This window comes from Daldinia vernicosa (assembly GCF_022497035.1).
Source record: "Daldinia vernicosa strain CBS 139.73 unplaced genomic scaffold F5Y00scaffold_48, whole genome shotgun sequence".
NCBI lineage: Eukaryota > Fungi > Ascomycota > Sordariomycetes > Xylariales > Hypoxylaceae > Daldinia > Daldinia vernicosa.
This window is the reverse complement of record NW_025953964.1, coordinates 205,036-233,026: the sequence shown is the minus strand read 5'-3', so window position 1 is coordinate 233,026 and position 27,991 is coordinate 205,036. Positions and strand designations below refer to the sequence as shown.

The 27,991-nt window shown below is 48.6% G+C and overlaps 8 protein-coding genes across 8 annotated transcripts; 4 read left to right on the top strand and 4 right to left on the bottom strand.

The window, feature by feature from the left end:
- Nucleotides 1–129: 129 nt before the first annotated feature.
- On the top strand, nt 130–1,350 carry F5Y00DRAFT_254907 (60S ribosomal protein L7; the record flags this gene model as incomplete). Its single annotated transcript, XM_048010224.1, has 4 exons — nt 130–143; nt 379–490; nt 669–835; nt 891–1,350. 4 exons carry the CDS (start codon nt 130–132, stop codon nt 1,348–1,350), a joined length of 753 nt encoding a protein of 250 aa, XP_047862023.1.
- Nucleotides 1,351–1,749: 399 nt separating this feature from the next.
- F5Y00DRAFT_151611 (uncharacterized protein) lies at nt 1,750–3,206 on the bottom strand. Its single transcript, XM_048004545.1, has 2 exons — nt 2,677–3,206; nt 1,750–2,571 (listed from the first exon to the last, which is right to left on the bottom strand). Exons 1-2 carry the CDS (start codon nt 3,052–3,054, stop codon nt 2,002–2,004), a joined length of 948 nt encoding a protein of 315 aa, XP_047862022.1. The 5' UTR covers nt 3,055–3,206; the 3' UTR covers nt 1,750–2,001.
- A 1,276-nt stretch (nt 3,207–4,482) lies between these two features.
- F5Y00DRAFT_151521 (uncharacterized protein) lies at nt 4,483–5,396 on the top strand. The gene is made up of 2 exons (XM_048004544.1): nt 4,483–5,111; nt 5,201–5,396. The coding sequence occupies exons 1-2, from the start codon at nt 4,599–4,601 to the stop codon at nt 5,270–5,272; spliced, it is 585 nt and encodes a 194-aa protein (XP_047862021.1). The 5' UTR covers nt 4,483–4,598; the 3' UTR covers nt 5,273–5,396.
- A 95-nt stretch (nt 5,397–5,491) lies between these two features.
- F5Y00DRAFT_244887 (uncharacterized protein) lies at nt 5,492–7,442 on the bottom strand. The gene is made up of 3 exons (XM_048008899.1): nt 6,594–7,442; nt 6,234–6,509; nt 5,492–6,177 (listed from the first exon to the last, which is right to left on the bottom strand). Exons 1-3 carry the CDS (start codon nt 6,774–6,776, stop codon nt 5,806–5,808), a joined length of 831 nt encoding a protein of 276 aa, XP_047862020.1. The 5' UTR covers nt 6,777–7,442; the 3' UTR covers nt 5,492–5,805.
- Nucleotides 7,443–8,780: 1,338 nt separating this feature from the next.
- On the top strand, nt 8,781–10,290 carry F5Y00DRAFT_151509 (uncharacterized protein). The gene is made up of 4 exons (XM_048004543.1): nt 8,781–8,924; nt 8,988–9,158; nt 9,215–9,505; nt 9,559–10,290. The coding sequence occupies exons 2-4, from the start codon at nt 9,060–9,062 to the stop codon at nt 9,934–9,936; spliced, it is 768 nt and encodes a 255-aa protein (XP_047862019.1). The 5' UTR covers nt 8,781–8,924; nt 8,988–9,059; the 3' UTR covers nt 9,937–10,290.
- A 457-nt stretch (nt 10,291–10,747) lies between these two features.
- Nucleotides 10,748–12,184, top strand: F5Y00DRAFT_254906 (6-phosphogluconate dehydrogenase C-terminal domain-like protein; the record flags this gene model as incomplete). Its single annotated transcript, XM_048010223.1, has 1 exon — nt 10,748–12,184. The coding sequence occupies one exon, from the start codon at nt 10,748–10,750 to the stop codon at nt 12,182–12,184; it is 1,437 nt and encodes a 478-aa protein (XP_047862018.1).
- Nucleotides 12,185–13,760: 1,576 nt separating this feature from the next.
- Nucleotides 13,761–14,159, bottom strand: F5Y00DRAFT_264981 (uncharacterized protein; the record flags this gene model as incomplete). The annotated part of the gene is made up of 1 exon (XM_048011741.1): nt 13,761–14,159. One exon carries the CDS (start codon nt 14,157–14,159, stop codon nt 13,761–13,763), a length of 399 nt encoding a protein of 132 aa, XP_047862017.1.
- A 7,650-nt stretch (nt 14,160–21,809) lies between these two features.
- F5Y00DRAFT_151478 (uncharacterized protein) lies at nt 21,810–23,448 on the bottom strand. Its single transcript, XM_048004542.1, has 2 exons — nt 22,171–23,448; nt 21,810–22,096 (listed from the first exon to the last, which is right to left on the bottom strand). Exons 1-2 carry the CDS (start codon nt 22,864–22,866, stop codon nt 21,941–21,943), a joined length of 852 nt encoding a protein of 283 aa, XP_047862016.1. The 5' UTR covers nt 22,867–23,448; the 3' UTR covers nt 21,810–21,940.
- Nucleotides 23,449–27,991: the final 4,543 nt, after the last annotated feature.

Sequence of the window (27,991 nt, the reverse complement as noted above, 5' to 3'; positions counted from 1 at the left end):
GGCTTGATATATAGCTTGGATACAGAGAGATGTTGCTTTGGGGTGTTGGAGATGAAGGCCTGGCCCTTCTCTCTCAAATTTATTTGCCGCTTTCACTATCAGTAGACGGTCAAGAAAATTGCTGTCAATATGGCTGGTATAGAGCGAGCATCTATCCTGGACTTATGTTCAAGGCGTTGTCGGATGAGGGGGAATGCTATGAATACAGCCGCACTTCTTGAAAGAGATTACGGGCTCTAGCATCTCACCGATCAAAAATTTCCCACCGAGTTAGCTACCGCTGAGAATGTCGCGTGCAGTCGGCAATTCTCCAACCGGCGCTCTATTCATGCAATTATGCATAATTGTAGACTACGTACTAATCTGATTTGACAACAGTTCCGTTCCTACCAAGGACCAGGTCCTCGTCCCCGAGACCCTCCTCAAGAAGCGCAAGAGCCAGGAGAAGGCTCGCGCTGAGAAGTCCGCCGAGCTTGAGCAGCGCAAGAAGGTTAGTCATTTCTATTAAATAAAAAAACGAGATAGCGACGTGATGCACAAAACCACTTGCAACTAGACAAGGTCAATGCTGTTGCAAAATACCATCTTTCGGGTCTGATCGACAAATCTATACATATATTGTCATATGCTTTTATGTACATGGATTAAAGGCTGACATTGATGCATAGCTCAACAAGGAGAAGCGCTCCGTCATCTTCAAGCGTGCTGAGAAGTACGTTAAGGAGTACCGCGATGCCGAGCGTGAGAAGATCCGCCTTCACCGCCTCGCCAAGCAGGAGGGCAGCTTCTACATCCCTCCCGAGGAGAAGCTGATCTTCGTCGTCCGAATCAAGGGGTATGTTCATTCTAACATTCCCAATACAATCAAATATTTTCTAACAAACGAGTAGTATCAACAAGATTGCCCCCAAGCCCCGCAAGATCCTCCAACTCCTCCGTCTCCTCCAGATCAACAACGGTATCTTCGTCCGTGTCACCAAGGCTACCGCCGAGATGATCAAGATCGTCGAGCCGTGGGTTGCTTACGGTTACCCCAACCTAAAGAGCGTCAAGGAGCTCATCTACAAGCGCGGATACGGCAAGATCAACAAGCAGCGCATTCCCCTTACCGACAACTCCATCATCGAGGAGAACCTCGGCCAATACGGCATTGTCTGCATTGAGGATCTCGTCCACGAGATCTACACTGTCGGCCCCAACTTCAAGCAGGCCTCTAACTTCCTATGGCCCTTCAAGCTCAGCAACCCCAACGGTGGTTTCCGAACGCGCAAGTTCAAGCACTTCATCGAGGGTGGTGACCTTGGCAACCGAGAGGACAAGATCAACGCCCTCATCCGACAGATGAACTAAGTTTAAGGGTTAAGGGTTAAATGGGTCTGGTATTAGGGGGTTTGCTTCTGTGCATGGTTCACGGCGTTCATAAAAGCTTCGGATGCTACCAACGAATTGAGAATTTATGATCATGGCAACCCCGTACTTTCGTCTGTCCCTTACTGTCTAGTCGTGAATAGTAGCATGAATAGTATATTTCTCGTGAAACCTTGCCGGGATATTTCCACCAGTCTTCAAGGACCTTTAAATCCTTAATTCATAATAAGTCGCCGACATCTAAGTCACCATGATAAGGCTTATGGTGGTAGGTACACGGGGCGCATTATATTAGAGAAGTGCCTATTAAAGTAAACCTGGCGCAAATAATTGCTTATAGGTTTATTTATACTATGACTTACAGTAATAAAAAACCTTAGATCGGTTAGAAGAAGTCGAGATTGTGATTTATAATATTAACGTATTCTATGTCGTGATAGTAGAATATACAGGTGTCTCCCAATGAAAAGTATGATACCACCACCAATTTCCGAGGATCTCATCCCCCCTTCTTTCTTCTTTCATGCGAATATTCTAATATAAACTGTGAATGGTAGACAAATATACACAAGTGCCCTCGGCCAAATAACGAGGCATCCAAGGACTCGAAGACCCAGACTAAAAGCGGAAATGTTATATCTTGATGTCGAAGCTAGTGCCGCATCCGCAGCTGCTTGTAGCGAGTGGATTATCCACGATCTTGAACTGGCTCCCGATCAGCTCCATAGTGTAGTCCACCTTACTCCCCTTCAGCAGCTCCAAACTCGGCGAGTCGAGGATGATCTTGGGCGTTGCTACGCCCGTTAGGTCTAGAGACGGCCCGGACGAAGATGATGGGGATGATGAGGAGGGGGGCGCGGAATGGGGATCTGAAGAAGAAGGGGGGAGGTCGTCTTTCACAAATGCGAAGACGGTATCGTCCTCGCTGATGCTGGGCGCGGAAGGCGCGGCGCTGGTGGTTGTTGAGGGGGCGACTTCGGCGGTGATTTTTTGCCCGTCCTCTTGGTTGGCGGGGGCGGGAGGGGTAGATGAGGTTTCGGGGGGCGGGTGCGCGGATGCTGTCGAGTCCGGGGTGCAGGGCAGGGAGGGCGGAAGAGTGGTTAGGGACATTAGGTATTGGAACCCGTGGCACCCGCCGGATTCGACGGAGATGCGCAGCGCTAGGTTGGGGTTTTTGTCTTTGACCATGATTTGCGAGAGTTTCTGGAGGGGGGGGTTGGTTAGCCTGATAGAGTCGCGACAGAAGAAATAGGAAGGGTGGGAAAAGGCGTGTGTGTGTGCGCGTGTGTGTATGTATGCAAGACTCACGTTGGCGGCGCGCGGTGTAATCTCCAATATCATATCGTTGCCGTCCTCGTCCTTCTGCGGGTTATACACGACTTGGGTCTTGCGCCAGGGCGCCGTGGCGCTAAAGTGTCGTCGAGCGGTACCATACGGGACATGCGATATACCTCCGGTCCCGTCATTCCGGACCCGGGGGTTTCGCGCCCGCCCACGGATGTCCCGTGCGAGGTGGAAAGCTCGGGTGCGCGGCGGCAGCAATACGTCGAGAATGGAAGTGCTGCTGCTGCTACTGTTGCCGCTACTACCTATAGGCGACGACGATGCGCATAGCAAGCGCACGAATAATCTCGCAGCGGAGGGCGAGGACCCGTGGGTGCAGCGTACGGCGAGCGGAGGCGGCATTTTCGGGGCTGGAGGTTCAAATTAAAGCGTTGCCGGAGAAGATGTGGGCGTTTCTAAGCAAAAGATTTCTTTTTCTTTTTTCTTGTTTCTTTTTTTTTTTTTTCTTTTTGAAGTGGGATGATGTCAAGGTCAAGGGTCAGTTTGAGCTCAGCGAAAAGCGGCACAGAAAAGCCAATTGTGTTAGTGCAGGCATTAGTAATTAGTAATGGGAGAGCCAATTATGTAACCGCAATTGTAAATGCAGGAACGTTGATTATAGGCAGTACCTAGGTAGTTCGTAGAAAGTTGACCCGGAAGGTTCACCTCGAGCAAGGGTGAGAAGACAATTCGGTTAAGAGAGTATATGCATTGGAGGGAACATTATACAAGTAACATGATTAATAAATCTACGTTCTTTATCTAAACACTCAATTTTTAAAAGTACCTAATATTCTAACTTCACCATGATCAATGGTGTTGAAGAGTTATGTATACTTATGAGCGACAGCAACCATCAAGACGGTATGAATGAATAAACCTTTCTCCAACTCATCCCCGATCTCAATTCATCTTATTGGAGATAAGTTATGTATCGAGTCCCATTTTCATACGAGGCGACAAGATGTTTGGGTGTAGGTGTAGAGAAAAAGGAGAAAAATAACCCCCCCATCCCTATCACCGATAAACATTCATCAAGTAATATATTGACGTTTACTTTAGTCTCCTAAAAATAAGACAGACCCCTTTCTCTCCGCATCTGGACCCCTAAATGATCGTATCTCAATCCGGCATCCCGTCGTGGCTATTATCAACCTTTACTCCGACGGCAAGGTCCTAGATATCATCCATCCCGCGCCTAGCAGACAAAGAGAGATATCGAGGCATCTCGGCGTTTGCTGTCGGCGATTACGTGCTGGCGAGGAATAAGTTACATAGCTCATCAGAGACATTTATTTCTTATCGAACACGTCTGTCTGCCTGTCTAGCTCAGACGCCAGGAATGTACTGCGTCTACGTTATGGACCCTCTAGCGTGCATCGCTCCCGCCGGAAACAGGTCGTTCTCGTTCCGCGGGAGTACTCGTTCCCTTAGGTATCATGCAGGCACGGATAACCTCGACGGGGCGCGGCCTACGTGCCGGACATGATTGAATTGGGGACGTCTGGCCGTCGATTTCGCATATCCTTCTTTTTACCCGACGACATCCTTATTCTACCGGCTATATGGCCCACGGATTCCCAGCGCCTAACAACCCCCACGAGCAGGGCCCGCCTCTTCAAATATATTGCCTGCCTGCCGGGCGGAAAGGAAAGGAAACACCCTGGATTCTGAAATATTTTTTTTGATTAATTCTCCTACCAGAGACAGGGTTCCGAGCGGAGTTATTTGGAATCAAAGCTAGAGGCTAAGGGGTTACAAAAGAGCGCCTACGCCCAGCTAGCTTAACTTAGCCGTCGTGTGAGACACACGGACTGGATATAAGCACTTCGATAATTCCTTCAATAATTCCTCCCTGACGATTAGAATATACCTTTTTATTTCTAATAACCGCTAATCCTGTCAAAATGTACTCCCAACTCCTTCCTCTCGCCGCCCTGGCCGCCACCGTCTCTGGCCACGGTCTAATAACGACACCTACTCCCCGCGGCCCAGGAGACGCTTCTTCCGCCGCATGCGGATCCTCCGTCGTCGCCAACATCAAGGGCGACCTGACCTCGCACGTCGAAGGCCTACCCGAGCTCGCCGCCGAGGACGCCGGATACCACGGCGAGCTCTGCAACCTCTGGCTATGCCGCGGCCTGCAATACGCCGACAACGCCGCCAACGTGCAAGCCTACAAGCCCGGCCAAAAGGTCACCATCGAGGTGCAACTGACCATCCCCCACGCCGGCTCCGCCAACGTGTCCGTCGTCGATACCAAGACCAACACCATCATCGGCGAGCCTCTGCTCACCTGGCCTTCCGGCTACGCCGACGAGCGCCAGTTCTACGCTCACCAGACCCCTGCCAACCAGACCAAGTTCGACGTTACTATCCCCGAGGACCTCGGCTCCAAGTGCGCCGACGCAGGTTCTTGTGTAAGTTAACAACCTTGAGACTTGGGATGTTGTTTTGTATTGTGTTATATTATATTACATTGTAGCTAATAGACCGTGTGTACCTATAGGTCCTTCAGTGGTGGTGGTACGGAACGGGAGCGAAGCAGACTTACGAGAGCTGCGTCGACTTCACCGCGTAAGGGCCGCCGTACCGACGATACCAGTGGGGCCATGAAGGGGTATTTTGGGGCAGAAACGATACATATAGGAATAGATGCGAATAGATATCTCTTAAGGGAAATATTGAATATCAGGGTCAAATTTTAGCTGCCTCAGATGAACCCGTGTCGTATGAGCATCGATGGCAACATTATTGAAAGCTTATACAGACGTCGTCTATACTATCAAGACCGATGAAGGTTATGTTTTCAATAGTTTATTCTGTTTATGAACTACTCGAGGAAATATTTTGGTACTGCAAATAACAGGACGAAAGCAAATTATATAAAAGCGCGGATACTCCTGAACACATCACGGATCGTCCCAAGATATAACCCCAAACCTCCCTATTTTCCCTCGTTACTTGTATACGACGTTACGTGAAATAGCGTCCCCGATATTAAGTCGAGTGAGCCGGCCCCGGTCATCCTCAATACCTACAGATTTCCACATTCCATCCCACGCAACACCCCATCCCCATTCCCATCCCCCATCCCGACAGTTAATTCACAAGTTAGTATGGAGGGTTAGGTCCACCGATTGAGGAAGGAGGAGGGGGATAGTCCTGCTCAGGCCGTCCACCCGCCACGGAGCCCGATCGTCCGTCGCCAAAGTGCTTCTTGCGTAGAGCAGCAAGACGCTTCTTCTTGGTCATGGTGTTAATATACGTGCCGATGGTGAAGGCGACGACGTTAAAGAAGGGAACCCAGGCGGCCTCAGGTAGGAAGGCCTGTGCGAAAGCAAGGCACAGCGGCGAGCTAATCCAAGATACCTTCATGACCTTCATAAAGCTGACGCGTACCGTTGCTCGGACCTGGTGATAGGTTCGGGCACCGGCGATGAGAGCCATAGCTACGAGGTAGACAGAGTTTTGGATCGGAGCAACCTAGTTGATGCACGTCAGTTATGCAGTTAGTTTAGGTGGCGGTCTGGGGAACACACTATAAGGTTGCTAATAAGAATCTGGAGAATCTTGGCACGGAGACTCGTGCGACCCTTGAAAGCCTTCTGAAGACACCAGATCAGGAAATGGCCTAAGGGCGCGCTGACCAGGGCGCCGTATGCCGCCATCTTTGGGACACGGGCCGTGAAATAGTTTCCATGCTTGTTGCGGTCTCTGGCTAGCCACGACGCGAGAAGCTCTTGTAGACCGGCGAGGGTTCCAGCCGTAAGCATCTTAGTCCGCAGCGGGTTTTTCTCCAGCTGATTAATGTAGGCCTAGTGAAAAAAAAAGCCGAGGTCAGCTCGATTGCGACTCGGCGAATCTTAAAAGTTAATGGTAGAAACATAAACCCGACGTACCATTAAGTAGCCCCTCGTGCCGGCATTTCGTTTACCTCCGGTGATCGCGGTACCGATCGCTTCTGCGATGGGATGCTTGCCGGTCGTGCCTGGGAGAGGGCCGTCACGAGGAATGTGCGCGAGAGCGCCGGGCACGGTCTCGGTCGCATGGCGGATCGTTTCTTTCTCGATCTTAAGCGACATGATCGCCTGAGTTTAGAGTTTAATCGATAACAGATGGTCTAGTCCAGAAAGTCTAAACAGGAATCGTGTTAGTGATGAAAGTTGCGGTCGGGAAAGAAAGGTGTTCGAGTTTGGACGGCGGGTACTCGGGACTTTGTTGGTGTCAATTGATTTGTTTACCTTGAGCTGACGGGGGGGCCTCGGTAGGATTATTTCGGATTTCGGGACGTGAATTTACAGGCTTTCGCGTATCTATCAATCAAAGCATAAGAATATTCTCGCAGGTGGAAGAAATGATAGCTAGCATTCTACATGAGGGCAGTGAGGGCAGAAGTCACCGGGAGGGAATTGCGGGTCTTTGGAAACTCATCCGTATCGGTCGGGTTTGAAAGATGAACAATCAGGATGCAGATTTGGTGGCAGATTGTGGAAGATGTGGAGGAGGTTGGTGAGGATGAGGTTGGACAAGGTTGGACAACAGGTCGGGCAAGTCTGGGGCCGCCAGCACCTGCTGAACCTTACTATGTGCTGAACCTTGCTGAACCTTGCTGGGACCTGGCTGGGTACCTTCCTCTCCTTGCGCTTTCTCATTCGCCATAGTTCCCTCTCATTCGCTCGTAAAGTCGCGACCAGGAGATGACCACGCCAAGGTGGGTCCCTTGCTTTTTTAGCAACCTTGAACCAAGGGGGATCAAGGGGAGGGGGGCATTAGTGCACCTACTGCACGACAGCTGCGATCCATAGAATCCACAAAACACTCGGGCTCGATCTATCTTGACCTTGAACGTGCCCCGCTCTTCATTGGTTCGATTAGCCGGTATGTTCGTTCTTCCGTGGTCTGGCTACTACTTCAGTACGATTGCACATGTATCTTCCTTTTTCGGTACGCAGCAAGAACCACAAGAACCACTAAGACCCAAAATCGCTTTACATGCACACCTTGAAGAATACCCTCTAATTGGTAGCTAATAGGATATGGAGAGCTATCAGGTACGACTACAGTGTTTATCACGCCACTAATGCATCTTTGTACGCCCCAGGTACGTAGGGGTGTGAGGGTGAAAATGACGGTATTAAATGACGAGTGATACCTACCGTGAAATAGGGTTTAGCCACGCAGTACAACCCACGAGTTCGGAAGCTAAAAAGGAAGCTCAGGGGAAGACGACGTCATTGGGAATAGCTTCAAGCGTGTAGTGTAAGCTACTCGACACTAATAAGTACCTAACCTACCTACATCTGTAAGGCACCTATCTAATTGGAATGGAGACTCATTGGAATGCTATAGGAAATGGAGCGAGTTTAGTTTGCGTTGTAGTACTTACCTTAGGTACCTAAATCTAAGGCAGCACCTACCTAAACTTTACCCACATAGTTTCATCGCCTACATGCACAAAGTACCTACTACTAGTAGATGTATTTTAGGCACCCAGGTAGGCCCGTACGCACCCAGTCAAACTAGCAATCGGAATAAACATTCGTAATTATTTCATCACTAGTTCTCCAGAGAAGTCCAGGCAACCTTGCGTCTTTGCCCCTCCATCTACCTATCCACAAATTCACATATCCGTCCGTGGGTCTCGAGTCTTAACATTCATTTCAGGTAATTTTTGACTTATAAAGTCCAACATATCAAGTACGGGATTTCTTGAAAACCACTTTCGTTTTTACTTTGGCTCTACGAAGCATAATAGCGTATTTCTCCCCCCCCATCAATACCAATTTCGTCAGTATTGATAGTAGTGGGGGAAATATTGGTCGTTTTGACCGCTCTATTGCTAGAATACTTTCGTCACTAACTAGGCGCATTCAACCCGGGTATTCTTTTCGCAGTGAACCAGCATATACCTTTTTTATCTCGGCACAAAATACCGCACAACAACTTCTATTCAGCATCATCTTTCTTTTGGTATATCCTCACGCATTAATACTCAAGCCATGGAAGGAGAACATCGACAGGGTCCAGTGGCACAGGAACCTCGGAGAGTCCCGCGAACGCCTCAACCATCACCTTATCGCGCCTTATGTTCTCATCTAACTATGACGCGTGCTTTCGATCCCAGGTTAACTTGTTCTAAGTGCGGTAAACCAGGCCAGTAGGGATGGCTCTGGAGATGCACCGAAGATCGAGAACTTATCATCGAACACGCCATAGAGAAGAAATACCAGGTAAGTTTTCCCTTCCCCTTAGTATTTTCTATAGCACACGTAATAGCTGACTAGCTTTTTTAGGTGTGTTTCGATCCCCTTGGGCGGAAATTCGTTGAGTTGTTAAAGAAGGTTCGGCCTGGACGTCCTCGAAGCATGTCGGAGCCGTTCGGCGTACTCAAGGAGGTCAAAAGTGAGCAGTTAAAGAGCTATACGCCTGACCAATTCTGCACCATCATCTCGCAAAGGGACCATGTATGTGTTCTTTTACTGGTATACAAGAACAATATATATGCTAATATATAAAATAGGTCCGTAATCTTGCACAGGCAGAATCGCCTACAGTCAATCCGCCACCGGGATTCCAGTTAGTTGAGGGCACCCCACCCTGGGTTCCTCCTCGGCATGAGGAATGTCGCTTCATATGCTGTCAAAGTTGTCGTCCTTCATGCGAAGCGAGATCCTATCTGAGTCTGGATGGTATTGCGAATGGTGATATACCACCCACTGCAGCTATTGGCTTCGGCTTCCATACTTTTTGTTTTAGGCCAATTATCCATCCAGATAGGCTGAAAAATATTGGCCTAAGGGCTGTACCTTGGGTATGATAACTTCACTTTTATTCTCCCCTATCCACTACTAACCTCAGTATCAGCCATTGGCTCATGATAGCCCGACATTATCGGCAGTGGGTCCATGGCGTAGTTCATGGAACAGTTCATGGGAAAGTTTGAACCTTGCTGACGGTCAAGTGAACGAGACCGAGCAGGTTAGACATGTCGAGGACGTTAAGGACGTTGAACATATTGAGGATGAGGACGCTGAGGATGTTGAACATGTTGAACATGTTGAACGTGTTAAATCAGTCCGATTCCAGCCCAACGGTACGAACGGTACTATCCCGTCAGTCCGACCAGTTCTTCGTGATTCATTTGAGGAGAGTGTCGAGTTTACAGTATCTGTTGGAAGCTCGATACCGCTCCTTGCTCCCCAAAAAGAAGAAAAGGCGCGTCTCTGCAGATCCCCTACCTAGTGATGGGAGAGGAGGTGAAGGAATGTTCAGAAGTTGACCATGGCATGACAGTCCCAAAGGAGGATGTTAGCTTAAAACTGTCTGACATCATCACTCAGCTATAGTCGGAAATATGTCATTGTTGGAACGATGCTCGGTTGATCCCAAACCTCATGCGCTGGCTTCGCCGGAAGACCGGTTGCCTGATACTATAGGATATGGACTGTGATTTGAAACCAAGCGTTTTGCACGCAAAGCCTAATGGCTAGTTAAATAGTTCGACAGCAGGTTTTGTTTCTAGCGCTAGTCAATAGTTTTTAATTGATATGATTTTCATCAATATCATTGTCTCTTTTCTATTGTCCCTCAGGTACCTAAGGTAGCTAGCTAAATGAATTGTCTTAAGTTTACAATGTCATGACCTCGATACATATGCGACTAGCTGGAGAATTGTTGGTAATCGCACGTGATAGCTGAGGCTTACATAGGTACTTGCCTAAGCAGCTAAGTAAGCAGGATCCGAGGGTTGTTAGCTCTTGAGACGCTAGAATGTTTCACAAGCTTTACCAAACTGCCAAATCAAAACAATGGATCGATGGTTGGGGGTTGGGGTATACCCTTGCATCCAATCGATATTTAATTGGCTCTTGTCAGTGGAGATTTTCGTAAAGCCTATTCAAATCTTAAAAGGGAATAGTAGATCCGCATCTAGACGCAATTCGGTACATCGTAATATCCTGGAAAGCTCTACGAAACCTGTCATAAGTCCGTTCGATGCTAATAGTGGATCATGAACAGCTTCAAAGCTAGTTGGTGTAGACACTCTCTACGCATGGTGTCGTCTTCTACAAGCCCGCGACAGGTTCCGACAGGATGGCTACGACGCGTTGCGGAAGATCAATCGGAACCACCGAGACTTTATGCTTGGCGGCTCACGAACTTGGCTGACGGCGCAAATTACGCCCGTAAATCGCTTGAAGTGGGAGTGGGAGTGGGAGTGGGAGTGGGAGAAATACCAACCCCAGACGATGAGCGCCGCCGCATATACATCCTAGGCGTCGGAAACATCGGTCGTCTGTACGCGAGCTTTCTTGCTAAGAATGATCCCCGGCCGCCGATTACCTTGGTCGTCCATCGGCGGGAACTCCTAGACCAGTGGAAAGCCCATCCGGGTATCGAGCTGGTGCGCGACGGTAAGACGGAGCGAAACCCCGCGTTCCGCATCGAATGGTGGACCGACGCTCAGCCGACGCACGGCCCTGTTAGGGAACCGGGCTCGGGCTACGGCATCAGCAATCTAATCGTAGCTACTAAAGCTCCGGATGCTATCCCGCAGGTCGACCGCGTGAGACGGTATCTCGATGGCCGGTCGACCGTCGCGTTCGCGCAGAACGGCATGTGTAAGCTCTGGCCGCCGCTGGGAGAAGTATACGTCGCGACGCGGTTTGGCCAAGGTAAAGAAGGTCCGCGCTGGCTTGCGTGCGTGACGACCCATGGCGTCACGTCGCTCGGGCCATTCCGTAGCGTCCATGCGTCGCCTGCGGACGTGCGCGTAGGGTCCGTGATGGTGCGCGGTGGGGATGGCCAGGTTGGCAATGGTAGTAATAATGGAGACGGAGATAAAGACAAAGATAAAGATAAAGATAAAGATGACTACCTGGCAGCGCAGATCGTCGGTGCGCCGGGGTTAGCTGCGCGGAGAGTCGCGACGCGGGAGTTGTGGGTGGCGCAGCTGGAGAAGCTGGTGGTTAATGCGGTGGTTAATCCGCTGACGGCGGTGCTGAGGTGTAAGAATGGGGAGATTTTTGAGGAGCGCGGGGATGGGTTGGGGGATGTTGTTGAGATGTTGGTGGATGAAGCGAGTCGCACGCTGAGAGCGCTAGTAGGACATCGGAGTAGCGAGGGTATATTACTTGCGCAAGATATCGATGGGAAAGAAGATGATGTAGTGACGGGGGCAGCCGCGGAAGAGAGTCTCGAAAGAACACGAGAGGAACTTCTAGAGAGATTCTCTTCCGCGCGGTTGCGGACAATGCTCTACAGTGTTGGCGAGAAGGTGGCGGCGAACACGAGCTCGATGTTACAGGACGTACAGGCTGGCAAGAAGACCGAGATCGAGGACTTTAACGGCTGGCTCGTGGAGACGGCGTGGTATCTTGGAGACGAGGACGGACTACCTGTCAACGAGAAGTTGATTTCGTTGGTTGAAGACGCGGCGGTGCGAACCAGAGGTGAGTTGGTTAAAGAGCTTCAAGGTAGTCGGAGCTAGGTTGGTTGGTATGTGTGTGCGCATGTATATCATGTTATAATCCTAATGATAGACAACATTTTATGAATAGGGATTAGTCAAGGGTAATAATGGTAAATGAAGTGCTTTCGTAACTCTTCATCTCTGTTAGAGCCACTTGTCATCGTAGTCTTTAAATAGCTCTACACGCTGTATACCCTTACGGAGGTCCTTCCTCTTCGCCCCGGCGTTAAATATACCAACTAACTAATTTATCTTATCCATCTATCCATCCCTCAGGTTCAAAGCGAGCAACAATCCGAACGCAACTAGACAGTATTTCATAGGATCTTAGAACGAAACGAGTCTTGCCGTGACAGTATTCGTGCGCGGATCTGAGGTTTGGAGATGTGATAATAAGATTACAATGATGAGGAAGAGCCGAAACAGGCATATGAATAAACCAAATAAGTACTAGGTGATAAAGCCTTATAACTTAATATTAACTAACTACGAAAGCTTGTGGCTATACATACTGAACATGTCCTTTGTTCTAGACGTCTCATCTAGAACCCCTGACATCTATAGCCCATTTATACACATTGCCAAATGCTTTCTTTCTACCTATGCCGAACTCACAAGAACATACCACTGCCTCTGGTTCCTCGTTTCTAGCCATAGGTTACCGGCTGCCACCAACTGGGGTATCTCCAATCTGTCATACATCTCAGCCATCTTCTTAAGTATGATGAGGTAGATGATGTTCCACTGAGCGCCTCATGCACCTTACTCTCAAGTTCCAGCTCCTATGCCCTAAACTCGGGCTTTTCATGCAAATTCTTGATTGATCGTTTAATCTCCTCCGGGGGATCCGTATACTGTAGGTAAGGTTTATTTGTATTTTGTCCTTCTTAATTTGTTGCTTCCTGGAAGTTTAGGCGTCTGTCATGGCTCGGTAGTAGTCTAACTAGAAGTCGGGTACGTTGCGAGGGTCTGTCCGCATGATCCCCCCTCCTTTTCTCCCCCTTTCCCCCGTACGCGCTTGCGCGGGCGGGCAACGCAGCTAGTCATAAGGCAACGAGAAACGTCTTGCTAAATAGATGGGTCCGAATACCTTCCCCCTATTCCAGGTACTTGCCCAATTCCATATCCATTCGAGGTCTGCGAGGCCCAGAAATCATGCACCTAGAGACCTCTTCTAGCATGCTTCGTGGAATAGCGTTTAAAAACATGTTCATAGTATTTGCATCGCTGCTATGAAGCTTTGCGCAGCACACGGCGGCTAGGGAGGGACGCAATCTACTACTAGGAGCCATCACCTCCATGTCAATCCATATATCGGCCGATATCTCCAGATTGACAGTGCTAGTATTCTAAGGGTCTCTATGGCCTCTCATTCTGGCATATCGAAATTTGTCATACCGCTAAATTTGTAATTGTTCTTTTGATAGGCCTTGATAGCCTTTAAGGCATTTTGTACATTCGCGTATAGCTTTGTTTCTGAGGGTTGTTAGCCTGGTTTGATCAGAGTCGGGTGTTGTACTACCTTATGCAAGTCATATGTTTGTCGAGGCTTATGCGCGATCTTGTTGGTGAAGCTACCAATTTGTGAGGATTCTTAGTGGAAATGAAGTTGGTGTGGATAAGTCTTTTTGCCTTTTTTGACCATGTTTGCTCTCCATTCTTCATTGCGGTCGGCGATGTGCTTGATATATTCATCGATACCGATGAGGTCGTTGGGGGCAGAAACAATGCATCTAAGGTCGGAGTCAAGGCTGCGATAAATCTGCTCCATTTGTTGGATTTCATCGTTCATGCGAAAGGCACGGCAGGTTCGCAGGAGCTCCATCGTCCAATTGTGTATCGACATGCCTTTGAGACAGTCTTCTTCAGTGTATTCTGCGGTAGGGAGCTTTTGCCAGGCAGCTCCGGGAGTCATCCGAAATTCATCGAATAATTTCCCCAATGCGTAGTCGTTGTCCCTGAAAATAGTGTCTCGATCGTCTTGGGATAGCATGCCTACCTTCCACCAAATCTTCGCATTCGCAATATAAGCTCATCGCTTTAGCCTCCTCCCGGTGTTCGTGGGAACATCAATGACTTCGGGGTACGCGCCGGGGTTGCCGGTGCTTGAACCACATCTTCGTTGTCGTTTTATTCGATGTCCTCAGCGTAACATACCAATTGAGAGCTTTTCCTCTGTATAGCTCGTGTAAATGGGCAGTTATGAGTCTTTCACGGGCCTCGTTGGTCCTCGCTCGTTTGACCGCGTCGATGAATAGGTTGACGTTACGAAAGGAGCTTCGGTTGGGAGTATAGATGAAGCATTTGGAACAAAAAAAAACATGTTCAATATGTATAGCTGCAGGCTTCTGTAGTTTAGGTAGGTTGAGTTGCTTGCGGAACAACGAAATTATTTCCGTGCTGTTTGGTTCCTCCTTGTGACAGCTTCATCGTGGATAGGAAGAAGAGCCATGGCTTTTTTTACGAGGTAGGTTAGGTAGTGTAGAACTGTTCTTGTACTACGGGTTGTTGATTCTCAATGACTATGGGGTCACCTCGTGCTTGCCTCTAATCCTGGGGCCTCGTTCCTGCCCTGGGGCTTCGTTCTTGCCCTTGATACCGAGCAAGTGACTCACATCTGTAACTGTCCGCAACTTTAATTTACCCTCATGACGTAGATCACCTAGCAACATACATCCATTATACGTAGGTCTAGTTATGAGTAGTACCTACCTACATAACTCTTCTAGATAATTCAGGTAGTTCCGTAGCTATTCTCACAATGACGTATTTGCTCCTTCTCTACTTAGCTCATAGACAAGAGGCAATTCATACCTCCTCTTATACTTGGAATATGTTTATATGGCATAAAATATCAAGGATTGAATATTTACTTAGGTAATTATGAGTATATAATATAGCAGGATGTTGGGCATATATATTGTGGTTTAGTTTATGTTATTATGTGCCGTAAAATGGTAGATGCGTTTGAATTGAGCTACGCGGAGAACTTGGTCTTAAATTTGATCATTCAAAGTAACAGACAAGTCTCATGTACAGAATCAACACGGCAGGCTTCGAAATAATATTCTAAAGTTCTAATATTGCTTTCTTTAATACTTCTTCCTGCTGTCCTTACGTTGAAACAATAACTAATATGTAATAGACAATGATTACCCAAGATAACTCAGGGCTAATAGCGATGGATAAATTTCTAATTACTAAATTACACTAGGCTCAAGCTCTTATACCTACCTAGGTAGGTAAAACGGACAATTATCTTAGAGGCAGGCACACTATCATTCACCAATCACAGTTTGTAGGGTTGACCTTTAGCTGAACCTTAAAAAGGTACGCCAGAGAAGGACTATTCTGATAGACGAAACGTCTGCTTGAATAAGTATTTTCTTCTTAATACAACTTCCCCATGACAAACATCGACACCATTATCACTCAGAAAATCCGGGGAAGCTAATAAGGGATGTGAGAATACCTATACTACCTACTATGTAATCGTGGCATGATGCTGCCTTCCCACACACAACCACACAACAATAAGCCCCCAAACAAAGAGACCCACAGCTTTTGTCGAATTTGGCAGGTTATCCCCGAGAAAATTATGCGATGGAAGTACTTCGGCGTGGAACTGATGCTCGGCAGAGGTTATGGCCTGGCAAGGAAGCCTTAGACTTGATCCCATTCGTCTTCTACTCATGTACCCAGGCTTCTACCTCGTCATTCAAACCTGTTTGGCTGTGTCTGACAATGGGGGTCGACTACTATTCACCGCATGGTATCGCATAAACTCGGAAATGCGAGTTTGACGGGCCGCAGCTGCAGAAGACTACATACTTCTACGATTGATAGTCTCTGAGTCGCCGAAAATCTTCTCGTTGCCTGCAAGCCGTCAGGGAAGTGAGGTTTCGTGAGTATTTCGTGGAGCCGAGCAAGCTAACTCGGCCATGGGCTATTGAACCTAGACAGCCTGCCAGCCTGCTCTTTGGTGAGGCGTGGAGGTTACATTAATACGAGATCGATATAGGCCGTCGACGACAGGGTCGAGAACTTAACATACGTATTATATCCCCCCCGTTCCCTGGTACGGTTCTTCCACTTCAGAGAGAAGTACAAGTACGAATGAGTACTAGGTAACAACACGCTTCGGCTAGGCAAATAGATGCTACGCCTCGTCTTACCTCGCACACCATCGCCTTTTTCGCTCGTTAGGCCTCAAGAGTCAGATAGGGCCTGTCACCCTTTCAGCCCGACGAGCACTAATGCACAAGCTTGTTCAAAGGGCTGACCTTATCACGGCCTCGTACTATCCTCTACACTAAAGTCTGAGATCATCGCTGCGCGAACGCTGTAATACACTATGCAAATTCTCAGGCTGAAGGTTGACGGTTGACCGCCTTTAAACGCGTACAAGTTATACAGCGATCACGTCCCGAGGGACTTCGGAGCATATGTCAACTTGCAATGGTTTTTTGAATGCTAAAAAAACTTGCATCTTCTCACGTCCTTATACTGACGTTACGTAACCCCGATGGAGCCTACGTTTCGGATCGCTAAAGTGAGGGCCTAAATGCGGTATCAGGTAATTGTTTAACATTCTAGGTCTCTTGTGGAATCGGGATATCTACGTCTACGACATTAATCTCGATGCATCAGTTAAACATACACTCAAGAAAGAAGCACGCCTACAGAGACCGAACGTTGTGTAAGTTGAACTTGATAGAAGCTTCCCGGCCTCTATAGCAAGCTCTATGCTGTATTTGCGTTGTGGATATGAAGTCGGAGATTTCGCTCAAGCTAAGTCTACACGGGCCTCATCGCGATAACCACAGACAATCAGATCTGAGGATTGCAACACGATATAAGTGTCTTGCATATGACGATGTCAAATGGAAATCTCCGATTGGTTATGCAGATCGGAGCGGATACACCAAGCATTGTCGTTCAACGTCTTATCTGGTCTTATGAGCACAATTAAACAATGTCTAGACGGGCCTTTCAATCTGAGAGGATGTTGAACGGTTTGTCTTGAAGTGTCTCTATGGCCAGCCGGGCTCTCGCTAGGAGCCGCGAGCGGTTCACCATCCAATCAAACAGAAAAGACTTTCTTACGAGGAGATCCGATTTTCAGCCTCAACTCGCCAAAGCACTTACAACAACGTTAGATAAGGAATCGGACAGTATTTAGGCGCGCTATGCAAACACACACACGTATAGCAATTATCTCATTTCCGTAGCTCGGCCCCTTTCCAAGTTAGGACTACAATTACCTATCAGACAGCATTGCGAATTATACGTGCATGGCGTGGCGCATAGAGCAAGCCCAAAGCGGTCGAAAGGCTCGGTCTTTAGACTCGCGCCGAGCATGGAGAAATTGCTCAGCCTTTTTAATCTCGAAAGCCGTCGATGGGACCATGACAGCTAGATGCTAAGGCTACCAGGTAGGAGATCTCCGTGCGCCGCGATTTGACATGACAGATCCGGATCGATCGGAATCTGCTGTGCGCTACTAAATCGGATCCTGTCATATTGGCCCCAAGAGATCCGAGCTTTCAACTCTAATCTAACTTGTAAACAGAGACGATGCTGGAAGCGATAAGCCCCATACGGTCCCTTAATATTATCTATCCCCCAGCATGACCAAGCATTGTCCTCTAAGGTAGGTGTGATAGTCAATTGACACTGCGGGAATGCGTCGCATACTGCAGCCTGCATTGCCGAGACCTGACTGGCTGGTAATCGCTGGCTGGCTAGCTGGCTGGCTGGATGGAATGGTAGGCTAGGCCTAGCCATCATCCATGTTCACATTGCAGCATGGCTTTCGTGCAGCCAAATTCCCCTAAACATGTAAACGATGGCTTTTTATATGCTGCAGCAACAGGGGCGCTCGTTGAGGACCCCTCATTGTAGGGCCGGCGGCAGTTGAAACGAGATCCCACACCGCTGGAATATATTACTAGGTAACGTATATCGCTTGTGCAGAGCCTGTGCAGAACCACGTCAGCATTGACAGCAGGGGCGGCACGGTACGCGACGGGTAAATCAGCCATCCATCGTGGTCGCCATGCTTAAGTTGCTGCAAAGCTTGTAGAGGTCTTGGAGATCCTGCAACGACAATGGCAGCGAATAGCAGGGATCTACTAACCCTGTTGCGTCTACACGTCTTGGGGGGATAGACGCCGACCGAACTGTCGACGTATTACACCAACTGTGGCTTCACAGAGCTTCCTAAAAGCCATACCAATTCGTCTTTTACTATATCATGCATGATACGGTCCGACCCGACTCAAATTATAAACCATTAGGATATGGCATAACGCCTCTTTTCCCGAGATGGATTCCTGGGCATGGATATTTATCCCAAATGACAGTTGGTGGGTTAATGCTACAGGAATCTTGATGGCGTACCCTCGTAGATAGCTTCTAGGATACCACGTGCGTATCAGAACAAGCGATGAAGCACGGTACGACATGTCAGTGGGCATGGCAGACAAGCGGACGAATAACATGCCAATGTCTCTGCCAACAGAGGGAAACGGGCGGCGCTATATGCAAAAGAGACATAATCTCACCGCAAGACAAGACAGCTGTTACTTGAGTCAACAAACGCCTGTAGACTTGTCAGCACCTGACTAGCCGTCCGCCGGGATTCTAGATCAGGAGGTCCCGGCCGAATCTAGCTGACGGGCATTACCTCAAGTTAAGGCTAAGACACAACAACAGCCTAACGACGGAAGGATATATTGCCGCGTTGGTAGTATTGCTCGTAGATGTCAGAGTAGCACCGCCATATACAGCTTCTCTAAGAGGTATACCTATTTCTTCGAGAGGGGAAAGACGGACGTGAGGTCGAGTTGCATGTCATGGGCAGCGTGTGAGAGCCATCGCAATGCGTTCTGTGCAAGTACGTGTAAGTTTCGAATCTATATGAGACTACGCACACTACGGCCGGCCAACGGCATGAACGAATTCGATCATCTCGACTCTCCACGGTCTCCGCAATCGTTGCGCGCCAGGGACAGCCGAAAGCTAGGAAGCTGAACCATTGGAGGGTGGGAGAACAGCAGCTATGCTCGCAGGGGAAACTAGGAATAGTGGATTTGGGGGTTATATCGCAGCCGTGTTATATGTGACAATGACAGCGCACACACCACACACCACACACCACACACACACCATAAACCACAGGCACACAGACGCACACACGACAATTAACACAACTACTCCTCAGGGCCAATCCGCTGTCTCGGTGGCGAACCTCGGAACCAAGCCCCTAACCCCATCACAGAAGCAACAAGAGCCGGCGTGATTAGCGTGCAGCTCTCTCGAAGGGTACTGTAGATCGAAGTTCCCAGATCAAGAGAACGAACGTGGTACCTAGCGTTCTTCTTTTTTTTGCACGTTTTCTTTTCCTTGTTAGCTGCTGTTAGCTGCTGCTGTTACTGTATCTTCGGTTCGAAGGTACTGTACATGGCACGTCTACCGGTCTACCACACTTATGCTATGCGTGTGGAAGCCGGTCGAGACTTTTTGCACATACGACTACGCGTATCTATGTGTAATACATATGTGTGTATGTGTGTACATACATACCTACATACATACAATGCCGGACCGCAAGGCGGTGAATCCGGTTTCCGGAATCAGGCCATAAGGGCCATCCAAGGAGTCGTGCCCTTCGAGTTTCGAAACTCGAAGCTGCTTGTATGTAAGTAATGTACCTAATGTATGTGTATATGTAAGTGTTTCTGCGTTATCTGGCAGGCTGGCGGAAAAAGCAGGCAAAGACGTGCTACGCCATGCCATGCCATGCCATGCTATGCGCCGCCTCGTCTTCACGCTCCGCTTTGCTCTGGCTTTACTTCACTTTTTATGCACAGTATCAACTTGTCGCCGGGGTACCCACGGAGAAACCGCGTGGCCCTGAAGCACAGCATAGCTTCTGTAAAGTGTGAACCTATTGCAATGCGTGTACTGCGTATAATGTCATGTATGTATATATGTATGTATGTATGTAGATGTTAGGCATCTATCAGCTTAGCTTGTAAGTGGTAGGGATATACTAAAAGAGAAAGAGAGAGATAACTAGAGAGAGCCACAACACGCTTCATGTTTCACGCCCGAAAACATTCCAGGGGGGGTCTCCAGAAGAGGGGGGCAAAAAAAAAAAAACCCGTGCACACAAATAAGTGGCTGGCATTATAGACAACAATGACAACAATTCATCGCCTGGAACTCCCTCGTTCCTTATCGGGACTGGATTCGACGGGCGAGCTCCGCAGTAAGCTCGTCGCGATGTAACACGAGTCGGTACGAAATCTACTACGTGCTACTTCGCGGCCTTGTCGAGATTAATACTAAACGATGCTAATAGCGTAATAGCGATACTAAAACATAACTAGTACCTGAAATCATGTACGAATTAGATATGCGGGCCGTTTCAACACCACCACCACCACCGCCGCCGCCGCCACTGCATGTCATTGTTAGAACGTTTCAAACATGGTAAACGTGACCTTCGCAGTGGGAATATCGCAAAGACCCTGCGGCCAATTGGCAATTATTATTAAGGTACTAAGTAGATCAGAAGGTAGTTTAGTTTAGTCATGAAATATCGTATACGGATTGCCTTTTCCTTGCGGGCGTGTGTGTCATTGATTTTCGCCCACGATTCCCTAGCTCTTTTTACCAGTGTCCAAAACTTTTCCATCCCTCTCTTGCAGTCCCGCGCCTAGATGTCATCGACTTTCTGTAAGCTTGGACTCTGATTCGTTCCGCGCTCTCTCGCGTTCATGCTCCTTACGCACTTGAACGGGGCCAAAAAGTCTTTTGGCCGAAACGTTTTACCTAGCATGGCTAGGGCGTGCTTCTCGGAAAGTACGGTGAGGCGCATCTCTCTCTCTCTCGTGCCTTGTTGTACTTTGGTATGTTTTTTTTATCCCTGGGTATCTTCTGCCAACTCCTCGATCCGTTCTTCTTCTCGCGGATCCCCGTTTCCCAATCTGCCCGAACCTGCAGCCAAGTTGCGGTCAACGTAAAAATAATCTGTAGTGTCTCTTCCTTCCGTTAGGTATAGTCTCGTGCCCCTGCTTCGGTAGGGCACTATCGTCGTAGTCATGTGGCGATGGTGATCGAAAAAAAGACAAAGTAGAGTAGAAGCGTTCGTCGTCTCGAAGCGCATGCGTAGTAAATGTATTGACTTGAGTTAGGTATTTTGTAAAATCAAACGAGCTTCAAAGCAACACCCCCCAACCCCCTTCCCCTTTCCCCCATGATTTCTAGGTTTTAGTCGTCAATGTGTCAATATTACGAAAAGACATGCCCAGTCGTGGTTTGGTATCTCTAGTATTAAGCAATTACCCGCCCCGGAGGCCAGGAGAAGGTAAACCCTGGCCTATTACTATTTGTTGTACAGTATTCCCATTGGTGATAATAGTAAATATGTGTTTGTAAACATGCTTGATGCGTCGCGCGTTTTAGATCGGTGGATTCCCTAAGGCTAATTAGTCGTAGAGGCATGGTAGAATTCCCCTCTCTCCGTTACTTCTGCCGAGTCGATAACATTTCATGGCTAATTCCTAACTCGCGGCTTCCGATGTAAAGTAACGTATTATGGTATTCGACGGCGGTGCTGAGTCGTCTTCGTCTTGTTGTCACTCTGATCCTAGAGTGTCGATGATGGTGGCGTCTGCTTCTGGTTACACCTCAACCCTGAAGCTGCTGCGGATAGATGGTGTCCCCGGCCCCAGGAGCTGAAACTCCTGGCGGGGACGCTGATTGCTATAAGTTTTCTTCCCCAACATCCGCCACCTCTCCCGAAAGCTGCGCGGCCCGCTCTCGGCAAGCCTGAGGAGTAAACCCGGGCCCAACTTTGTTGGAAACGAAGCGCCACTTCTCGTTTTCGTAGTCTTGAAGCGCCGTCCGAAGCTTTTGGTCCTGTAAATTTGTAATTAACATCCGCATACCTGCAAACCCGCGTAAATTGTGCACGCCAGTCGAGGTGAACTTACTGTCTCGTCCGTCCATTGAGTCGTCTTTGCTTTGAGCTTCGTACAATACCGGACTTGGAGCGTACCCGAGGAACGCCCCGGGAAGAAGTCTGCGATCTGTTTCCATGTCAAGCTTTTGTTTTCCTTCAGGTCGATAAGTAGTGCGTCATCTTCCGGCGTAAACTTTAGCTTCGGCCCTCTTGGCCTCGGTGCCGGCGGTGGCATTCCGGCTTGTCCTACTACGCTCGGAGCGCCACCCCCAGCGGCCCCCATGCTCCCGTCACCTTCGCGTCTCATCATCTTCGAAGGCGGCCCTTGATCTGGTAAGCGGTGATGATGGTGAGTTGGAGCTGCGCCGGCAGCCTGCGCATATGAAGCCCCCATAGACTGCTGCATGTTATCTAGATCGCCCGATTCAAGTTCAGACATGCCACCGGATAAGTCAAGGTCGTCTGGACGACTACGTTTCGTCCCAGCGCTATGCGGCTGAGTAGGTGTCATAGCCGGGTATAACGGCGGACCAACCACGGAGTGAGGCGACTGTGTTGGGCCGTAGTGCGAAGGCTGATGAGCCATATGGCGAGCGGCCGGGTGGCCGCCGAGATGCGCCGGATCCATTAGGATCTGGTGGTGATGGGCGGGGTGATGCTGCGACATGGTGTGATGAGAATGCGACTGCGCCGATTCATGTAAACTCCCGTGTCCCGCGTGCTGCATTGGATTTCCTCTGTGGTGATGCGTGTCGTATGCGTGTTGAGACTGGCTCTGCTCGCCCGGATGCGATTCTTGTGGAGAGTAATCGACATTGTAGTCCGGTCCTACTCGATAGTTGCCCGCCAGTGTGCCGTCGATGCATGGGTTCCGCCAGAGCGAACCGCTCTGGACGGTCGCCGGAGTCTGTATAGAAAGAATTTGATGGACTGGAGCCCCTCGGGGCTGCTGCTGTGCGGGCGGTTGTAAGTTGGGAGGGCGAGTCTCGCGCGTGGGATCGATGATGATGCCCGTCCTGTCGGATTGGGGTTGAATAATTAGTAGGCTGAGCACTTACTTGCCCAGCAGCCGAGTACATATGCTGTTGCAGTAGTAGTCGTCGGTGAGTTGGTCAGGTGCGGGATGTTGTAGGATTGTGTGGTGTTAAGGTAAGATCGTCTTGCAGGGCGGCGAATATCCGTAAGCCAAAGAAATAAAAATCAAGTTCGGGGCAGCCCGCGCAGACTCTTTAACAGCTCACTGGGACCTAAGCTTGGCCGAGAGTATGGGGATTCGTCCCTTTTCTTGGATTCCTTAGCTGGGTCTATTATATGGTAACAAAACGTCAAAGTGGAAAATGAACAGCAGCGGGCAAGGGATGCATTATATCGTCTGATCTTCTTTTCTCGTTTCTGTCCAAGCAGGGACGAGCTAGGGAACGACCCGCAAGTACTATGACAACCTGGAACTACCTCTCTTTTTTCATCCACAGGTTAAAGCACTTGACCTGATTTGCCATGTGCGAGACAAGTATCGTTCCTGAACGGGTGTGGAGATTCGGTTACCTCGCCCGGCGATGACGGTAGCATAATTTGGTGATCTTATGCCATGGTCAGCTTGCCGGATATAGAAGATACCCCAGCCGGAGGTTATGATGCAACTGGGGCAACGATAAACCCACAACGGGTGAGGTACTCGGACACTGACAGGGTGAAAAAGTACCAGTTGTCTTCTTGTGACCCTGGTCGAGCCTTTCCCCAAATAAGATTGCCAAAGGTCTAAGTAATTCCAAAGACAGGAACGTCTGGAAAACGCATAGAAGCTTACAAAACGAGACGGCCGAATAGAGAAATGAACAGCTGAAACGGGACCTACCGCACAGTTGGGCAGTGTCTGTACACTACATAGAGCATGACAAGCGAATTATCGAGGTGGGCCGCACCCAGGCTCACGACAGAATTGGCCCCTGTTCAACCTTTTTTTCACCCAGGGAAGCCAAGGCAGTGGGCAATCCCCGGAGGGTCAGAATGCCGGTTGACTGGATGTACTGGATGTGTATGTACGTGTATTAGGTGGCGCGCCCAAGCTCGGCTGCTAGGGCAGTTAGAAAGGAATGGGTCACTCTTCTCCCTCGTCCGCTTGGAGGGGATATATTGGAACTGGGGTGGGCTATAATAAGAACTAAGAGAGCTCTGATCCCTGACACGCCATAGGGCGAGTGAAATTGGTAAGGTAGCAAGTAGCCACAGAACGCGCTTGACAGATTGCCGAGCGAAAAACAAGGGAAAATATGACACTAGAGCCACTAACGGTCTGCTCCCAGGATAATCTGGCAGCGCAGCAGGCTACCTGGCGACCTCGAAGTCGCAACACCCATGTATACTGGGACCTGGTTTCTATGCGGTTTCTATGTCAGCAGATTTATCGAGCTATGCTGGGACGTGTAGGGATATGTAAGAGGTAGGAGTAAGGGGGCGTCATAGATGGAGATGGGAACAGAAACAACAGCGGCCAACAGAGATTAGCAGACTTACGTTTCGGGAGATACTATGATGAAGAAGAAGATGATGATGCTTGGATCACCAAGCGGGAGCGATGGGGCTTGAGATACTTGGCGGGATAGCTAAGCAGGGTCATGTTGGACACGATTCTCTTTCCTAGCTCTCTCTCGTCTAAGGTACATGTCAAGTGACTAAAAGTCGTCATCGTATCGTTAATCTAGAAATGATAATGATACCACGCCGAATGCTAGCGACGGTCCAGAGATTGGGGGCAAGTGGTTCCAATTCTCTGGATCCCGGTTCTAAGGCATCGTAATATTGCGCGATTCAATGCGATTGACGTGGGAGGTCCAATGGGCGGTGGGACGTCGAGGCTGGTTTAGGTTGGGACCATTTTGAACAACGGTGTAGAGCTGAGGAACCTAGAAGAGACAGGAGCTTCGGGGGATGGAGCTCTCTCGCATGAACGAAACACGTTTCAATACCTACAAGCAATTAAAAGATCAATTATGCCATTTGACCATCATGTCGGCTTCTAGAAGAATGGAAATTGCTTCTAGGGCGTGACCAGGGGTGTTTCAGACGTCTGAGCCGCCCCGTCTGGTACTAGCCCATGTGGAGTTGCGACGTCGAAGGAGAAGCGCAGAGATGGCAGTTTGACGATTGATAATTGATAATTGACAATTGAGGAATAGAAGCAAAAGTGGAATTACAACTAAGAGAAATGATGTCAAGCACGTCGTAGAGAAAGAACTGCAAGATCGGAAATTGCAAGCGATCTGCGTATACACTAGGCAGGTACGGAAAGTAAAGTTTAGTTAGACATGTACATAATACGTAAGTAGTGTAGAGTTCGGGCCTAATCCGAGGGTAAGGTTCAGAACTATCCTCAACCGGGCTATTATTAGAAATCCCCTAACCTAGTGTATAGCTTAGGTAGGTAATCCGTACCTAGCTCTTATACTAGTTCGATAGCTACCCATACCTTGCTTCGTGCACGGAAGGAAAGAATTAAGACCCCGGCACTATCAAATATTTTGAATCTTTTTTTTGTCTGTGTCGTTCTTTTGGAGAATAGGAAAGGGCATACGGAGATGGAGGCGTCCGTAGTTTCTGAACGAATAATTACATATGAACTAAATTTAGTTTCCCCTTAACTACCCCTGACTCCTGAGACCCAACTGATGTACGTCCTTTCTTACAACTACCGACGCATTACACATAAACGAGGGCAAATAGAGCATTGTCTCCATATTCGGATAAAGCGCAAGCCATTGGCCCGTTAATTATAGGACGCATTGTCAATTACGGTCTCCTCGGCCTTTCTTCTAGAAGAATTCTATTTGAAGAGCCCTGTCATTATGTCTTAGGTATTCCCCCCCCCTCCGGCCCCTGCATCCGACCGCTCGGGTGGGACCCAGCTGCGGCCCATAGCATGTCCTGCTTTGCATGCACGCAAGGGACAGACAATGCAGCCAATTTAAAGCTCTTTTGTCTGTTGTGTAGCGTCGCGTGGATGGAGATAGCTTCAAGTTGAAGTAACTATATTTACGCATCTCATTGATATTTACGAGTACGGCATTTGTCTTGGCTTATGCGCTATCTCCTTATCATAGCGTAATGCTATGCGATACTGCACTCGTTTCTCTAAGCGCTTAGTCCTGACAGTGACAGGAGTCTATCTACCTCCTAGGTAAGGTATTGTCGGTGAGGAGTTCGCATTGTTCATCAATGCTCTATCTTCTAACGCTCGCAAGTTGTTACCACCAACATCCGTGTCTCCTGATCTACACAACCGGGTAGCTGGTCATCAGACAATAATCCTTTTACGGAATGCCTGTCATCAACATTCAATTATTATTACATAGTAGTTTTTTTACGGAGATTCTGAGGTTGTAGTTTTCTGTTCGAGACGCGTAATGGATACAATGTTCTCCGTCTCCGTCTCCTTTATGTTTTGGACCGTTTCAAGCTCCACTTTCACATTCACATTGGAGCTCCGTGTTAAACCAAGAGACCCACTTCTATACCGCTGGATTGGTTTATCGGCACTCACAGCTAAAGCTCAATTATGGTTAGGAGAGATTATATCGGACTGGCCGCAATTACACGGAGCATCGCTGGATATCTCAACAAATTTATTGAAAAAATTTATTGAAATAACTCGACATCACGTACAGATTACGTATATACAGAAACCAGGCTTTAACTAACTAACTAACTCTAGTTAACTAACTGGGTAGTTAAAGCAAACTAGCAACTCTTTACTTTATCGGTGTTAGTTATACCTTTCTATAAAAAACCGGGAAGCTCCGTTTGTTACTTGAATCATACCTAAATGGTTCTATATACAACGTCAGGTAATTCAGCATCAGGTCAGCCTCATTCCAGGTGGTTGCGTGCCGAATAACCATGTCGATAATGCACATCCCACTGGGGAAACACTCCTTGACAGGTTGGCAGGTTGGGTACATTGTGGGGATCACAGACCTTAACTGTTGCGCATGGACGGCGGCAGGGCGGGTATGAAGTACACGAGTACACAGCCTGGATAGCCCTGGTTAGAAAATCTCCGCAACGTTCACGACCCTCGCTCGCCCAGAGATCCGGATAGATATTGTATTCCGTACTGGTACATGCCATGACAGCCTACAGGACTATAATACATACGACGTTACAACTTACAAAGTGGACTCTCTACATAGAATGACTAGCCAAAGCTAGCAATAGATCAAATGTCCTGATGTCTAATAGATCCGTAAGAGGATCTAACCTGATCTACACGAGAGTCCAGGTATGAGCGCATGAACGCATAAAGAAGAGCAATTTGCTTTCTTATACCCTCTTCGCTCGATTCAGTATGCCCATTTCGGCCGCGCCATAACCTCGGCACTACGTGCGCCCCAAGCTTTTTGCTTAAACTGGCAGCTCTCATCTCAACTCTTCATCTCCATTGCGGCGAGAATTGATCTCCAATTATGCATTTCGTCCCGAAGCCCGCCCCCCCTGTAAACTCACACAACTTATCATCACCCCCCACCGTCTTTCCCTCCCGCCGCTTATCAAGCTACTAACTAACTAACCCGTCCCATAGGTAGTGTAGTATACCCAAGTACGTGCGCGTGCTCATCCCGCGCTAGGACGACGAGCTAGTTGCCAGGCTCGGAGAACTTGCCTGGAGGATTTATCAGTTCTACGATTACGGATCACGGGCAGCTTGGGGGTTATCAAACTCCATCTAGGTATCTTGCTTAAGTGAGTGAGCTCGTAGGATTTTAGGTATACCTACATCGCTACGGGATTGGGCAGCGATCGTGACCTCTGCTTTTGCTTTTTGTTTTTTCCCTCTTCTTCTTCGTCACCGAGCCCCG

What these genes read in the sequence shown, in the direction of transcription:
- F5Y00DRAFT_151611 (XM_048004545.1), bottom strand. Translation starts at nt 3,054, where the DNA reads ATGCCGCCTCCGCTCGCCGTACGCTGCACCCACGGGTCCTCGCCCTCC. An exon ending in TTACACCGCGCGCCGCCAAC is followed by an intron (nt 2,572 to 2,676) that starts GTGAGTCTTGCA and finishes CCCCCCCTCCAG; the next exon opens with AAACTCTCGCAAATCATGGT.
- F5Y00DRAFT_151521 (XM_048004544.1), top strand. Translation starts at nt 4,599, where the DNA reads ATGTACTCCCAACTCCTTCCTCTCGCCGCCCTGGCCGCCACCGTCTCT. An exon ending in GCGCCGACGCAGGTTCTTGT is followed by an intron (nt 5,112 to 5,200) that starts GTAAGTTAACAA and finishes GTGTACCTATAG; the next exon opens with GTCCTTCAGTGGTGGTGGTA.
- F5Y00DRAFT_244887 (XM_048008899.1), bottom strand. Translation starts at nt 6,776, where the DNA reads ATGTCGCTTAAGATCGAGAAAGAAACGATCCGCCATGCGACCGAGACC. An exon ending in GCACGAGGGGCTACTTAATG is followed by an intron (nt 6,510 to 6,593) that starts GTACGTCGGGTT and finishes TTTTTTCACTAG; the next exon opens with GCCTACATTAATCAGCTGGA. An exon ending in TTCTTATTAGCAACCTTATA is followed by an intron (nt 6,178 to 6,233) that starts GTGTGTTCCCCA and finishes TGCATCAACTAG; the next exon opens with GTTGCTCCGATCCAAAACTC.
- F5Y00DRAFT_151509 (XM_048004543.1), top strand. Translation starts at nt 9,060, where the DNA reads ATGTCGGAGCCGTTCGGCGTACTCAAGGAGGTCAAAAGTGAGCAGTTA. An exon ending in TCATCTCGCAAAGGGACCAT is followed by an intron (nt 9,159 to 9,214) that starts GTATGTGTTCTT and finishes TATATAAAATAG; the next exon opens with GTCCGTAATCTTGCACAGGC. An exon ending in GCCTAAGGGCTGTACCTTGG is followed by an intron (nt 9,506 to 9,558) that starts GTATGATAACTT and finishes CCTCAGTATCAG; the next exon opens with CCATTGGCTCATGATAGCCC.
- F5Y00DRAFT_151478 (XM_048004542.1), bottom strand. Translation starts at nt 22,866, where the DNA reads ATGCAGCACGCGGGACACGGGAGTTTACATGAATCGGCGCAGTCGCAT. An exon ending in CTCAATGGACGGACGAGACA is followed by an intron (nt 22,097 to 22,170) that starts GTAAGTTCACCT and finishes ACAAATTTACAG; the next exon opens with GACCAAAAGCTTCGGACGGC.